Genomic DNA, 15,212 nt, shown 5'->3' on the forward strand with positions numbered 1-15,212 from the left:
AGAAGAATTTGTTGAAGGATATCAAGTGTCAAGTATGTCTTGAAGATGAAGATGAAGTGAGCCCTCAAGTTACTTCAAGACATCAACATGATGAAGAATGAAGAATGAAGTGCAAGTTCAAGATGAGCCATCTCGAAGAGATCCTTTGCTTGAGTCTTGCCATCCATATGGTGATCATGGATATGTGAAGATGCGCCGAAGAAGAAGCTCTCCCATGGTGGATTATGGGGGAGCAATCCACATGGTGGTCATGGTTATGTGAAGATGCGCCGAAGAAGAAGCTCTCCCATGGTGGATTATGGGGGAGCAATCCACAAGACTTCGTCAAGCAAGCACAAGCAAGAAAGGCGTTCCATCTTATTGAGGTCAAGATTGTCGTCATCAAGCTCAAGTGGAATGCGCAAGTATAAGGTTTGGTCTTGATAGGGTTTCTTTCTCACCGGTCTCATAGTTTAGTTGGAGACCGGTTTATAGTTTAGTTGCCGTACTATCAAGAGGGCTCTCGAGTGAGTAACTCGATCGTATCGTTCGGAGAGAGCTCAAACCTTTGCATCCTTACATCATCTTTCTTGGTTGTTATTTGGACCTTATCCATGTGATGTTTTAGAGCTTGTGCTTATTCTCATGACAAGCTCTAGTTCATCGAAAACGGATTTCGCATAGATCACTTGTTGCGTTTTCGAGTTTGGTTCATCATCTTACTTGGTTTTATTTGGATCTTATCCATGTGATGTTTTAGAGCTTGTGCTTATTCTCATGACAAGCTCTAGTTCATTGAGAATGGTTTTTCCATGGGCAACTTGTTGCATTTTCAAGATTGGAGGTTTTACCGGTATGTCTTTTTGAGATAGGTCAAACCTTTCATCATTTGTTTCTATCCTCCTTTGCTGGACTATGATGTTTCTATGCATATTGTTGTAGAGCTCGTTGTTGTGATTTCAACGAGCCCAAGATCATCGAAATCGGAGTCCGGATGCAAAAGTTATGTCCGTTTTAGTTTTGGTGTTTCTGCAGTTTGCTTAGGCCGGATATTTCGGAAATATCCGGGCCGGAAATATCCGGCCCCCTCGAAATCGGCTAAGGACCTCAGGAATTGCTGCTCAGTATAGGGGCCGGACATTTGCCCGGATTTTGACCAGGTTTTGTCCCAGAGGCCGGATTATCCGGGGGGGGGGCGGATTATCCGGCCCTTACTTAGGCCGGATTATCCGGCCCTGGTTTTGCCCAACGGCTCGATTTTCTTGGGGGGTATAAATATCCCCCTTCTTCCTCCTTGGGCTGTAGCTTCTCTCACTCTCTCTCTCCTCCATTGTTGAACTAGAGAAGCTTGCACTATCTCTCAATCCCTCCATGATTCTTGCCCCCATTTGAGGGAAAAGAGAGAGGAGATCTAGATCTATATTTCTACCAATCAAATCCATCTCTTTGTGAGTGGAACTCTCTAGATCTAGATCTTGGTGTTCTTTGTGAATTCTTTTGTTCTTCCTCTCTTATTCCCCCAATAGCTTTTGTAGCTTTGTTGGAATTTGAGAGAGAAGGACTTGAGCATCTTTGTGGTGTTCTTGCCATTGCATTTGGTGCATCGGTTTGAGTTCTCCACGGTGATTCGTGGAGGTGAAAGCAAGAAAGTTATTACTCTTGGGTTCTTGGAACCCTAGACGGATTCTAGGCCTTTGTGGTGGTTTGTTGGGAGCCTCAAATTAAGTTGTGGATGTGTGCCCCAATCTTTGTGTAAGGCCCGGTTTCCGCCTCGAAGGAAATCCCTTAGTGGAACCGTGACCTAGGCCTTTGTGGCGAGGGTCACCGGAGATTTAGGTGAGGCGCCTTCGTGGCGTTCGGTGTGTGGTGTGAGTACCGCATCTTGGGGTGAGGCCTTTGTGGCGTTGGTGTGCATCGAGCAACCACACCTCAAGGTGAGCCTCTTGTGGCGTTCGGGAGCACTAAGCAACCGCACCTCTCCACCGGAGATTAGCACTCGCAAGAGTGTGAACTCCGGGATAAATCATCGTCTCCCGCGTGCCTCGGTTATCTCTATACCCGAGCTCTTTACTTATGCACTTTACCTTGTGATAGCCATCGTGCTTGAAGTTATATATATCTTGCTATCACATACTTGCTTGTATTGATTAGCTTAAGTTGTTGGTGCACATAGGTGAACCTTTGCTTAGAATAAGTTGTTGGTGCACATAGGTGAACCATAGTATATAGGCTTTGGGCTTGACAAAGTTAACGCTAGTTTTATTCCGCATTTGTTAAGCCCATCTCGTAAAAGTTTTAAACCGCCTATTCACCCCTCCCTCTAGGCGACATCCGTGTCCTTTCAACTCTTTTCCTTACCAGGGTACCTAAGGGGACTGGAAGGTTTTTAATGAGGCGGCCTGCTACTTTTATAATATAAGTGTTCTTACGTCAAAAAAAAAATTCTTCAGACCTACCGACATATTTAAGATAGTATACAATAAGTTGATGTCCGTGTCGTGAATCAAACTCATTCGTCCTCCGAAAAGAACCAATTATTTTTCTATACTTGTTGCTAATACTGTACTAGTTTTCAGCAGATTATTATTACGTGAGCCCAACACAGTTGAACAAACGGTAAACCCGTTTTTCCAGCAACGAAGCGTGACCTCGCAAAGACAGAATTTCCCCGCAGACGCGCGCGCTTCTCCGCAACAAACTCTGCGCGTACCGCAGCAGATCCCAGCGGTCCGCATCGAAATATATCGGCTGGGCAGGGCCCTCCAGGCGATTTGCACAAAAATAACCCAAAAGTGAAAGAAAAGCACAGACTGACCCTCCGGCGAAACTATTTCACCCATCTAACCCTTTTGTGTGGCGCCCCTCCCATCGGCGCCACACATGCCAGTGTGGCGCCCCTCCTGCCGGCGCCACTCTCCCAGCCGACGTGGCGCCCTCAACGCTGAGCTGGTGCGCCCATCCGACGTGGCAGCATGTGTGGCGCCCCTCACATCGGCGCCACACATGCACTTGTAATTTCCCAAACCATACTGTGAGACAATTCGTCTGGGACTTAGCCGTTTTGCGAGCCTGTACGTGTGGCGCCGATGCCACGGGCGCCACACATGCAAGTGTGGCGCCGATGCCACGGGCGCCACACATCCACTTAAGTGTGGCGCCCGCGCCCGCCCCAGCCCGACCAGACCTCATCTTCTCTCTTCTTTCTTCTCTGCTCCCACGAAACCGCCGCCGCCGCCCGCCTCCCCTTCGCCCCCCACCAAATCGACCAAGGAATCGTCAGATCTATCCGGCCAACTTCTTCCTCCTCCATTCCTCAAGGTATTCCCCTTCGATTCCCTCCGATTCATCCACTAGTATTGGTGGATTTGGTAGATTTGGGTATGAACCCTAGACATGGAAATTTATGTTGGTGGATTTGGATATGAACCATTGATATGGAAATCAATGTTGGTGGAATCTACATTGTAGTATATGTGTTTGAACCAAAGATTTGTTGGAACCCTAGATATGAAATTTTACATGTATGTGTTGAAATCCTATGTATGTATGTGTTGAAATGTCTAATATTTGCCTAGCAAATGCATTCAAATTTGTTACATATGCCTAGCAAATGCCTATTCAAATTTGTTGCATTCAAATGTGTGTATGTATGGGTGATTCGAAAGTTAGATATATTGTCTTACATACGTATGTATGTGGTGAATTTGTTGCATTCAAATGTGTGTATGTATGGGTGATTCGAAAGTTAGATATATTCTGATGTATGTGTTGCTCATTTTTGTTAGTGGAATGACTCATAACATGGTTGTGTAAACATGTAGGATGGTGTGGCTTCTGGATGAAGAGTACGACAGGGAGCACCGGGCTGTTCATATGACGGAGAGGGGAACGGATCTTCACCCTTTGAAGATTCGTTACCATGGCACAGTGGATATACCGTATGACGAGAGGTACACGGAGTTCATCCAGCCTACCGGTCGTATGCCATTCATATCCCTTGTAAGCCGTGGGGGGCCGAACATGAACCCCTCTGCACTCACCGCCCTTGTCGACCGGTGGAGGCCGGAGACTCACACCTTCCACTTGAGGGCCGGCGAGATGGCCCCTACTCTCCAGGATGTTTCCATGATCCTTGGACTACCTATTCAGGGCGACCCACTGTGTATGAACACAGCTTCTGATGGGTGGCGCGGACAGGATGGAGGACCTTATTGGCGGTGGCTCCTCCGGCGCCGGCAAATCCAAAGGAGAGAGTTCCCGCCGGCGCGTCTTTCTCTTGGATCGGGACTAACTGCAGAATGCCGGAAGGGGCCAACGAGGACACTCGGAGGACGTACGCCCGCGTGTACTTATGGTACATGATTTCGAGGACTCTCTTTCCGACGGTGGGGGAAGGCTGGCCCATTGGTGTTGGTGAAGGCGCTCATCGTGTTGGACAGCCGGTGGAGTTGGGGAACAGCGGCACTTGCCTACCTCTACCGGCAGGTGATGACTTGTTCTATGTACTATTTTCCTATAGTAGTGTGCTACACAAAGTAGTAACCAAATGTCTTATGTACGCAGTTGGACGAAGCTTGTCGCAGGACTGGGAGCAGGACTGGGAGCGGCGGTATTGGTGGATGCTTGCTCCTACTTTCCGTATGGAGCTGGGACCGCATATCAGTTGGGCGGCCTAGGGTACTCCAGGAGTCACATTGGCCTCATTACCGGAACAACCCTGATCGGGAGCCGACTTGGGCATACCTTTGGGACAATGTCTCGGAGATGACGAGCGATCCAAAGATCATGTACAGGCAGTACACTGCAGAGTTGGACACTCTTACCGCTGAGCAGGTAACTCTTTTGCAATCCTAGTTTTCATTGATTCTACTGGCATGTTGTAAATTCTGAACTATTTGTTTTCTGCAGGTGGAATGGGAGCCATATGGTACCTACTACCGTATTGGCGCGGGGATGCCTGACCTCAACCATAAGTGCATGGAGGAGGCGCGGTTCTGGCGTATGCGCTGCCCACTCATATGCATGTGGCTTGTTGAACACCACCAGCCGCAAAGAGTGATGAGACAGTTTGGGCTGTATCAGGAGTGCCCACCATTGTGGCAAGACACGGACAAGGCGCTTCATAGGTAAACTTCTGAAATCATGCGATGGAAGATTCTTGATAGAAGAGGTACCAACTAACTTCTTGATTCTTGCAGGCTTGATAGGCAGCGGCAGAGGAAGATCACAAATTGGCCAGTCCATCATAGCGGCCACGTCGCAGCGTTCCAACACTGTTTGGAAGCGGCACGGAATGCTGGCCCTGAGGAGATTGTGCCTCACGACTTGGCCGCTTTCAACAAATACCTCGAGTGGTTCCATGAGAACACGCGTATCGAGTTAGTGAAGCACGCGTATGCTGAGGACATCTTGGACGACCCCATCGAGTTCGATGAGGTTGCGCAAAGCCAGCACGACACCTTTGCTCGCAGAGGGAGATCGACTTCTATTGCTTCGGAGCTGAACTTCGTGGTAATGGATTCTCTCACTAACTAGTACATCATCTAGATTGCCATGTGCTCGCTTCAATTGTGTATGCTATGTTTGTCACAGCGGGAGGAGATCCAAAAAACAGCTCACGAGTGCGAGATTGTGTGGGAGCAGAGCGGGAGAGATGAAAAGCCTGTCGGACCGTTGCGGAATTTCATTAAGGTATGATCACCAACTTTGAATGTACGCTATTATGTTGTGGTGGCTTTGTAACCATGAGTTCCATGACGCAGAACACTGCACGAAAGATGCGGCGGTTAGCCAGCTTGCTAGGTTGCCGCGAAGGCGAAATTCCTACATCCTCCTCTTCTGAAGAGCGGGAGGTATGGACTATTTTGTTGCTATCAAACATGTTCTTACTAATTTCAAGTTTTGTAATCTCATGTGTTCTTGTTTGTGAAGATTCCTGACGACGACGAAATTCTGAGTCAAAGCATACCTTCAAAGCATACCTCCAAGCAAGCCCCACGGTCTGCTTACCAGTTCAAGCCAAGGGGCAATGCTCCAAACCGGTACACTCTGGAAGATTATGTCAACCGAGGAAAAAATGTTGTCATTGAGGAGGATGAGGCGCCGCCGCGGAGATCATCTTTGAGGAGGATGAGGTACGACGAGCCCTTATCTTCAGAGGAGGAGGAGCAGGAGGAGCAGCAGCAACAAGAGCCACGGCAGCGGGCGAAGAGGATGGCCGTCCGGAAGCAGCCCGTGAGGACGACACGTCGAGGACGACACTAGGATGTGCTCCGTGTTGTTGTGAACTATATCTTGATAAGTATCGAGTTGTGAACCCTATGTCATTTCGAACCATGTCTGTAATGCTACTTGTTGTTTGAATCTACTTGCTACGATGTGAGCTATGAAGTGTTATATGTGTATGTTCTGAAATTGCTACTTGTTGTGTCCAATGTTGTACTCAAAACTGTTGGAGTTTGGTATGATTTTTCAGGTTTTTAACACAAGTCAATGTGTGGCGCCCTCCACAGTGGCGTCACACCGCATGCTGTGGCGCCGTGGCATCGGCGCCACACATGCCAGCCTATATCAACTATTGGGTCGAAAACATCCAGGGGCTCCGGACGATAAGTCCTTAGCCGTTTTGGCAAGGTTCTTTGTGTGGCGCCCGCGGCATCGGCGCCACACGTGCTAGTATGGCGCCCGTGGCATCGGCGCCACACATAGAGCCTCGCAAAACGGCTAAGTCCCAGACGAATTGTCTCACAATATGGTTTGGGCAATTACAAGTGCATGTGTGGCGCCGTTGGGAGGAGCGCCACACATGCTGCCACGTCGGATCGGCAGACCAGCTCAGCGTCGAGGGCGCCACGTCGGCTGGGAGAGTGGCGCCGGCAGGAGGGGCGCCACACTGGCATGTGTGGCGCCGATGAGAGGGGCGCCACACAAAAGGGTTAGATTGGTGAAATAGTTCGCCGGAGGGTCAGTCTGTGCTTTTCTTTCACTTTTGGGTTATTTTTGTGCAAATCGCCGGCCCTCCATTCTCCACCACGCCGCGCACGCCCCGGATCCCACGTGCAAACCCGCCTCCGCTGGCACCCCGGCCCACCCCGCCAGCGACCTCCCGCCCCAAGGCCCGCCGCCGCGCCCACGCTGCTCCTACGCGTCCTCATCCAGCCGAGACGGCGACGGCGACGTGAGCAAGCGCCAAGCTCTCCCGGCTCTCCCCTCCCCCGGTCGCGAGCTCTCCTCTCCCTCTCGTCGTCGTCCGCGCCTACAAAACTACTACTCCAGACGAGAGGAAGGGAAGCGTCTCTCCTCCTCCTCCTACCCAAACCCCACCACACCCCCGTCGTTTTCCCAGGGCCTCCTGCCCCGGCGAGGCAGCCCAGGGCCCGTTGCGCCACTAGCGTGCGTGCTGGCGGTTCCACTTCGCTTTTAGCTTCCGCCTGGTGCTGCCGCCGCCGCGAGATTCCGGTGGTGGTGGGCGGGAACTGGCCCCAATGGACGAGGAGATCGCAAGCGCCGCCGCGCGCCAGGTAACTTGCTCCGTACTACCTTCTCCTCGGGCGCTCCGATTTCAACGAGTGATCTAGATGGTGGCTGTGTTTGGGTTTTACTTGATAGTACTCGGGCGAATTGCCTTCAGTTCGATTTCGATCTCGCGATTCCTTGCGGAGGCGGAAAATTACCAGACACGACATGTGCGGCGGCGCAGTTTTCCTCGTCGATTGCTTATAGTTTGACTCGTTAGGTCCAATTTTGCTCCCTTCTACAAAATTAAACTCATCCGTAGTGTCATGTGATTGATTTTTTTTTTAAACATCAGTATCATGTAACTGAATCTGGTCAACTGTTCCGGCTGTGCCTGCTCAATGTTCACGGCTGTCCATGAACCACCCATGATTCATCCTCCTCGCAGTTCTCTACTAGTACAGTTTTCACTCTCGAAATTCCAAACCACCAGAGGTCATAGTATTGGCAACTCTTGGTACAAGTACAACAAAAGCTGCTGTTTCAGCTGTTGGTTTATCCATTTTCGGCCAACGTCATTGCTTACCACTCCATTGGCCCTTTGTTTTGGGTACTGGTTTAGGCAGAGAGATGCTCATTGACTCAGCGACCAGTTCCCTGTAGTTGCTGTTCAGCCTTGCTCTTTGCTGATGGTCGTTGTTTCGCAGGGCCAGTGGAAACACCAGTACAAGGCTCTCTCCCTGCTAGCGTTCCAGAGCTTCGGCGTGGTGTACGGGGACCTCAGCACGTCGCCTCTCTATGTCTTCAAAAGCGCCATGTCTGGAAACCTGCACAATTACGAAGATGAGACCACCATCTTTGGGTTGCTTTCGTTGATATTTTGGACCTTGACACTCGTCCCATTGCTCAAGTACGTCATAATCGTCTTGGCTGCTGACGATAATGGCGAGGGTGAGTAATTTGCTTCTACTAGATTGTGGTACCGTTTTCCTAATTGAACTACTCCCTCCGTCCCACGAAAAATGTCTTTGATTCATCAAAAATTTGGATGTATCTATATACTATTTAGTGCCTAGGTACATCTAAATTTAGATAAATTTTCGACATGTTCCATGGGATGGAGGGAGTACAAATATTCTCCCAATGTTCTAATTTTGGTTAGTTCAGTTTTGAGCAAGTGTTAGCCTAGCTTAGATCACACATTAATTCTGCTAGGCCAAGAGGAATATACTCCCTCCATCTATAAATAGATGTCTTTGATCTGTCAAAATTTAGATGTATCTATGCACTAAATAGTGTCTACACACATCCAAATTTAGACATCTATTTATAGATAGAGGTAGTAGAAAATATGAAGTTTAAAAATATGATTGTAAGCATACCAAGCAACTGATGTTTTACAGCAGAGTGGTGATTTGAGCTATCCAGTTGCTGTTTTTAGCTACATTTTTTACTAATAAGATTGTAAGCATGCCAAGCAACAGATATTATGGCCATAGATATTTCTTCTTTCTCCAGTAGATGAACTTGTGTTCCTTCTCCTTTACAGCAGAGTGGTGATTTGAGCTATCTAGTTGCTGTTTTTCAGGTAGTACTCCCTCCGTCCCAAAATATAAGGCGTCTAAGGATGGGTCAAAAGTCAAACATTACAAACTTTGACCAAATATTTAGGAAAATATATTTACATCTACAATATCGAATGGACATATTAAGAAAATATACTTGATGGAGAATCTATTGATGTTGGTTTAGTATTGTAAATGTTTATATTTTTGTGTATAAACTTGGTCAAATTTAAAAAACGTTGACTTTTGACTAATCCTTAGGTGCCTTATATTTTGGGACGGAGGGAGTAGATTTTTTTACTGCACATGGTTTACTGCACATGGTTACTGAATAAAGTAAATGTGTTTTCCAGGTGGGACATTTGCTTTGTATTCACTACTCTGCAGACATGCAAAGTTGAGTCTGCTTCCAAACCAGCAAGCGGCAGATGAAGAGCTGTCAACATACTATCAGCCTGGGACTGATCGGGCTGCTGTTTCTTCTCCATTCAAAAGGTTTCTGGAGAAGCACAAGAAGCTGCGGACATGTTTGCTTCTCTTTGTTCTTTTTGGGGCATGTATGGTGATAGGTGATGGCGTCCTTACACCCACCATCTCTGGTATGTATGGCATGTCCTTGTTTTGCTCTCTCTTTCTTTCTTTAATTATGGAACACATGCGTTTGCTCCTGTCAATTGTCACATATCATGCTGTGCTTGTTGCAGTTTTGTCAGCCTTATCTGGATTACAAGACCCAGGAACAGGTGGATTAGGAAATGGTATGTGAAACATCTTCCTTATTTTCCCTCTACCGCATAATGGTTTTTTATGTACCACAAATAAGCTCTAATCATCGGATCATTACATATATATTTTATCTAGTCTTACTTCATAGCTTCACTTGGGGTAGCTGCAGTTTCATTTGTTGGGATCGAATTAAATAACAAGCATCTCCATACATCTCTTGATTAATCTCTTATATTTGGGTATTGTGTTGAGTACACTCAAATTCTATTTAGCAGCTTTCCTGTTTTCCAAGTGCCAGTTAAGCTATCTGTTATAATACACTTTTGGTTGTTCTTAATCTGCTAATATGCTGAAATCTTATCCACTTCAATGTTTAATATCTATCTGTCATGTGTGATTTTTAAAATGAGAGGAAAAACCTATCTAAGTTGTAGCTAAACTTACCTGCAAGCGAATCAAAATTTGAATGAATAAAAAACGTGATTCGTTTATGTGAATTTTTTAGAACTTAGGTGTCTGAACACATTGCAGGGAACATCTATTTTTCGAGACAATGCAAAGGGACTTTTCGTTTCTTTTTCATTGAAGGTATAAGTTTGTTACAATCCTCCTAAGAGACCACGGTTACATGATAGAGAACTAGTGTACATCCCAAGTCTGGCAGCACTACCCTAAGGCCCTATAACTTGAGGTCCACTCAGTTTGCAGTCACACATACATTGTGCTGTTTGCTAGTATTGTATTTCGACTTGATGTGACTGAAAAGTAGATAAATTTCAAGGCCCTCTGTTTGCATTATGAATTTATGATCCGGTCTTAAATCTCCATCAGCTCCTTTTATGACTTCACAACCTGGTATATCTTTTGAAGAGTACATGGTTTTTGTTCCCTTTCATTGGAAATATGCCATTGATTTCTTCCTTAAGAAACATATCTTGCATTACTGTAGTTTCTGTTAGCAATGGATTTCATCATATTGACTAACTTGCTGGTTTACAGGTTGGGTGGTATTTATTGCATGTGTAGTGCTTGTTGGCCTCTTTGCGCTACAACACCGAGGTACTCATAGGGTGGCATTCATGTTTGCCCCGATTGTTGTACTATGGCTCTTGAGCATTGGTATCATTGGTCTCTATAATATCATCCACTGGAATCCCAGAATATGTCTTGCTCTTTCCCCACATTATATTGTGAAGTTTTTTAAGACAACAGGAAAAGACGGTTGGATTGCTCTAGGAGGCGTACTTCTTGCTGTGACAGGTGAATTCAAGTAGATATGTTATCTACTCCCTCAGATCCATAATAAGTGTCAGGAATTTTGTACTAATCTAGTGTAAAGTTTGTACTAAGTCACCCACACTTATTTAAGTCACCCACACTTATTTTGGATCGGAGGAAGTAGCTAAGATTATTTGTTCTATTTTAAATAAGGAGTTTGTGTTAAGAATTTGTGAGCACATGCAGGCACTGAAGCTATGTTTGCTGATCTTGGCCACTTCACTGCTGCATCTATCAGGGTATGCAGAACTTCATATATGAGTTCTGACCTATGTTATTAAGGCTAGACTGATAGAAGAAATTCATGCTTACTGACTCCAATTCTTCACCTTGTTTTTTAGTTGGCTTTTGTTGGTGTCATATATCCGTGTCTTGTTCTGCAATACATGGGGCAAGCTGCATATCTTTCCAAAAACATGTCAGATGTACATGAAAGTTTTTACCTATCAATTCCACGTAAGTTTAAGAAGACCAAAGTATGCTTGAGAATTCTTGCTTAACTTATTGCTGAAAATAATATTAAATCATATCACATCATATTTCCAGGTACTGTGTTTTGGCCCATGTTTGTCCTGGCATCACTTGCTGCAATTGTGGGAAGCCAAGCAATTATATCTGCAACCTTCTCTATTGTTAAGCAGTGCCTTTCTTTGGGATGCTTTCCCCGAGTGAAGGTTGTGCATACATCAAGGTGGATCTATGGCCAGATTTACATACCTGAGATAAATTGGATTCTGATGGTCCTTTGTTTAGCTGTGACAATTGGCTTCCGTGATGTAACTGTTATAGGAAATGCTTATGGTAAGTCTGGCCACTTCAGCAATACAAAACTATGCCCTCCCGTGGAACACTTGAGTTATCTATTTGAACCAGATGGTTCCTCATGTATTTCATTTCTTTCAGAACCTGCAATTTCATCCTGTTGATAATTAATTGCTATCATGCACATTCAAAGTTACTGTTTTTGGTTCAACCAAAATGGCAGCTATGAATTAATAATTGGGTGACATAAAAAACGAATTTAAAATTTTCGAAATTATGTATGATACATATGTCCTGGATGTTGGCAAATTCTGTCAACCAGCTGCAAATTTTCTTCGATAGGCTGTAAATGTGATGCTCATATTTTAGGTGAATAGTCTTTCTTAGGTAGGCTGTAAGTTGATGTTATTTTCCGAGGTGTATAGTCAGTTGGTCACTAGCATCTTTCCTTATTTATCTGTGATACTGTTGATTATCTGACTTTTTTCATGAGTTATTTATGCATTATATGCCAGGACTAACTTTTGCTCCCTTCCTCTGCATGATCTTAGGTCTTGCGTGCATCACGGTGATGTTTATTACGACATGGCTGATGGCATTGATCATCATTTTTGTGTGGCAAAAGAATATCCTGCTTGCCTTGTTGTTCCTCCTATTCTTCGGGTCAATCGAGGGCGCATATCTGTCATCATCATTCATAAAGGTTCCACAGGGAGGATGGACTTCGATTGCATTTGCTTTTGTGTTCATGTTCATCATGTACGTGTGGCACTACTCTGCCCGGGCATAAAAAACCGAAACCGAAGACCGAAGCCGAAATAACCGAGACCGAAACCGAAATACATGCTAAATCGGTCTTCGGTCATCACTTCGGTCTTAGTAACCAGGTGACCGAAATAATCTGGTACCGTTCGGTTGTTGACAGCGAGGAACCGAAGCGACCGAAGCGACCGATAGTTTCAGGCCCAGCCCATCTAGAATTTTGCTAGCTCCACCCTCCACGCCAGCCCAACTTCTCACTCTGGCTTCCTTCCCCATTCGGCCACTCGTTCTCCACTCCTCTCGACCCTCGACAGCAGGACGCCGGACCTGCCCTAGGCCGCGCCGCCGCCTCATCCTCAACCCCAGCCGCCTGGAACTGCGAACGCCGCCGCCACGCCACCTTGCCGCCACCGTCCGGTAGTCCGGCCGACCGGCCAGCACTCCAGCAGCATCTCCTTCCTCGCCCCATCTCCAACTCCGCGACCGGCCGGCACCACGTGACCTCTGGGATCCGGCGACGCGGAGAGCGACACGGTAAGAAAGAACATCTCCATGTGTCTAATATTCTTTAATCTTCTCTGTGAGACAGCTCTGCATCTTCTAGTGCTAGTGTCTAGTATTTGCAGATCTCTGTATTCTATTTCTATTGCTTGGTCTCCAACACGTCCATAAAACATTAGATCCTGGTATTATCATTTGTGGCTTTATCTCCGTATGTCAGTACTGCCCACTATACTAGCTGTTGTAAAATATACTGCTACTGTTAGACTGATGTATTTAGACTGCTGTAAAATATAGTGTGAGACTGGTCTGCATCTACTACTACAAAATATAGTTACAGATTTTTGAAGCATTGGTGTCTGTTTGGACTAATATTTCTGTTTAATTCTACTGTTAGTTATGCATTCTTTTACTGATATGTACTTTTCATGTTTCTGTTTGTAGATGGCATCCGAATCCGAGGATGAGCTGAGCCAGTATGTTCATGAGGATGAGTATGAAACCATGAGATTGAGACTTGCTATTTGATTTCCGGATGACTGTGAGCTACTGCCATATTCTGTTGCTCTACCGTAACATGTGGTGCAGTTGTGCTACACTACTGCTAGTTTTCCCACCTGTGTGCTCCAGTTTTTATATACGTGTGCTTCCATGTTGTGCTTGTTTTTTCGTGTGCTCTACATTGTGAAGTAAAATGCGTAAAATATGTGTTGTGCTTCCATTTCTTATATACATCTGTCGCACTTTTTAATTTGGTCTATATGGTCATGACCGAAGACCGGACCGAAAAGACCGAAGACCGAATACAGAAAGACCGAAAAGACCGAAGGTATTTTGGGTAGCATTTCTGGATGACCGAAATTTGTTAAGACCGAAAAGACCGGACCGAGCAAACCGAACAGACCGAACGCCCGGGCAGAGGCACTACGGCACGAGGCGGAAGTACCTGTTTGATCTTCAAAACAAGGTTTCGATGAAATGGATCCTTACACTTGGCCCAAGCCTCGGAATCATGCGCGTGCCTGGGATTGGCCTCATATACACAGAGCTGGTGACCGGAGTGCCTGCCATCTTCTCACATTTCGTCACCAACCTGCCTGCGTTTCACCAGGTTTTGGTCTTTGTCTGTGTGAAGTCAGTGCCGGTGCCTTATGTTGCAGCTGAAGAGCGATACCTCATCGGGCGCATTGGCCCTAGGCAGTACCGGATGTACCGGTGCATTGTGAGGTATGGTTACAAAGATGTGCAGAAGGACGATGAGAACTTTGAGAACCACCTGGTGATGAGCATCGCCAAGTTCATCCAGATGGAAGCGGAGGAATCAGCCTCTTCAGGAAGCTATGAGTCATCGAACGAAGGAAGAATGGCGGTCATACACACCACTGACGCAGCTGGAACGGGGCTGATCATGAGAGATTCCAACGACAGTGCAGCAGGCACCTCCTTGACCAGGAGCAGCAAGTCAGAGACCCTCCAGAGCCTGCAGTCTATCTACGAGCAGGAGTCAGGCGGCATCAGCCGCCGCAGGGTTCGCTTCCAGATCGAGCAGGAGGAGCAGATCAACCCACAGGTGAGGGACGAGCTATCAGACCTCCTGGAGGCCAAGGAGGCTGGCGTGGCCTACATCATCGGCCACTCCTACGTCAAGGCGAGGAAGAACTCCAACTTGTTCAAGTCTTTTGCCATCAACTACGCCTACTCTTTCCTCAGGAAGAACTGCAGGGGGCCGTCGGTGACGCTGCACATACCCCACATCAGCCTCATCGAGGTCGGCATGATCTACTATGTCTAGGGAGGAACTGCAGAGTTTTGCAGCAGATGCGAGTAAGCGTGTGGTTCTGGTCCATGCGCTGAAACACATTAGTGTAATTTATTTTTGTCTGTTCTTTTTGGATGTCTGCTAGTGTCGCCGAGTTATCAGGCGATGTAAAGATGGTGGCCGGCCGAACAAGCTAGCTGCCACCGTTCTGAATTCCGGGGCTTGGGTGAACATGTAAATACATTACCTTCAGACTTCAGTTCATGATAGGCATCACTGCAATCTACAATCGGAGTTTGAACATTCTTTGCTTGGGTCAATAAGTTCATTGTCACCTTATGAGGATTGAGCATGGGAAAATTTGCTATAGGACACAGAGTCCGATTGTGTGGCAATGTTTTTGTTTGCCCTGTAGCAAATTTTCT

General features: G+C 46.5%; 1 protein-coding gene and 1 long non-coding RNA gene across 2 annotated transcripts; both read left to right on the forward strand.

Moving 5' to 3' along the window:
* Window positions 1-7,140: 7,140 nt before the first annotated feature.
* On the forward strand, window positions 7,141-15,093 carry LOC127331646 (potassium transporter 7). The gene is made up of 10 exons (XM_051357823.2): window positions 7,141-7,499; window positions 8,142-8,385; window positions 9,353-9,598; window positions 9,704-9,757; window positions 10,725-10,985; window positions 11,190-11,242; window positions 11,345-11,459; window positions 11,550-11,804; window positions 12,317-12,533; window positions 13,950-15,093. Exons 1-10 carry the CDS (start codon window positions 7,464-7,466, stop codon window positions 14,818-14,820), a joined length of 2,352 nt encoding a protein of 783 aa, XP_051213783.1. The 5' UTR covers window positions 7,141-7,463; the 3' UTR covers window positions 14,821-15,093.
* On the forward strand, window positions 12,541-13,685 carry LOC127331647 (uncharacterized). Its single transcript, XR_007869913.1, has 2 exons — window positions 12,541-13,061; window positions 13,473-13,685. It is a non-coding gene; the product is annotated as an uncharacterized lncRNA (long non-coding RNA).
* Window positions 15,094-15,212: the final 119 nt, after the last annotated feature.

Source organism: Lolium perenne, chromosome 2 (assembly GCF_019359855.2).
Source record: "Lolium perenne isolate Kyuss_39 chromosome 2, Kyuss_2.0, whole genome shotgun sequence".
Taxonomy (NCBI): domain Eukaryota; kingdom Viridiplantae; phylum Streptophyta; class Magnoliopsida; order Poales; family Poaceae; genus Lolium; species Lolium perenne.

Coding starts and splice junctions, on each gene's coding strand:
- LOC127331646 (XM_051357823.2), top strand. CDS start 7,464: ATGGACGAGGAGATCGCAAGCGCCGCCGCGCGCCAG. Junction 11,243..11,344: donor TCACTGCTGCATCTATCAGG/GTATGCAGAACT, acceptor CTTGTTTTTTAG/TTGGCTTTTGTTGGTGTCAT. Junction 11,805..12,316: donor TGTTATAGGAAATGCTTATG/GTAAGTCTGGCC, acceptor GCATGATCTTAG/GTCTTGCGTGCATCACGGTG.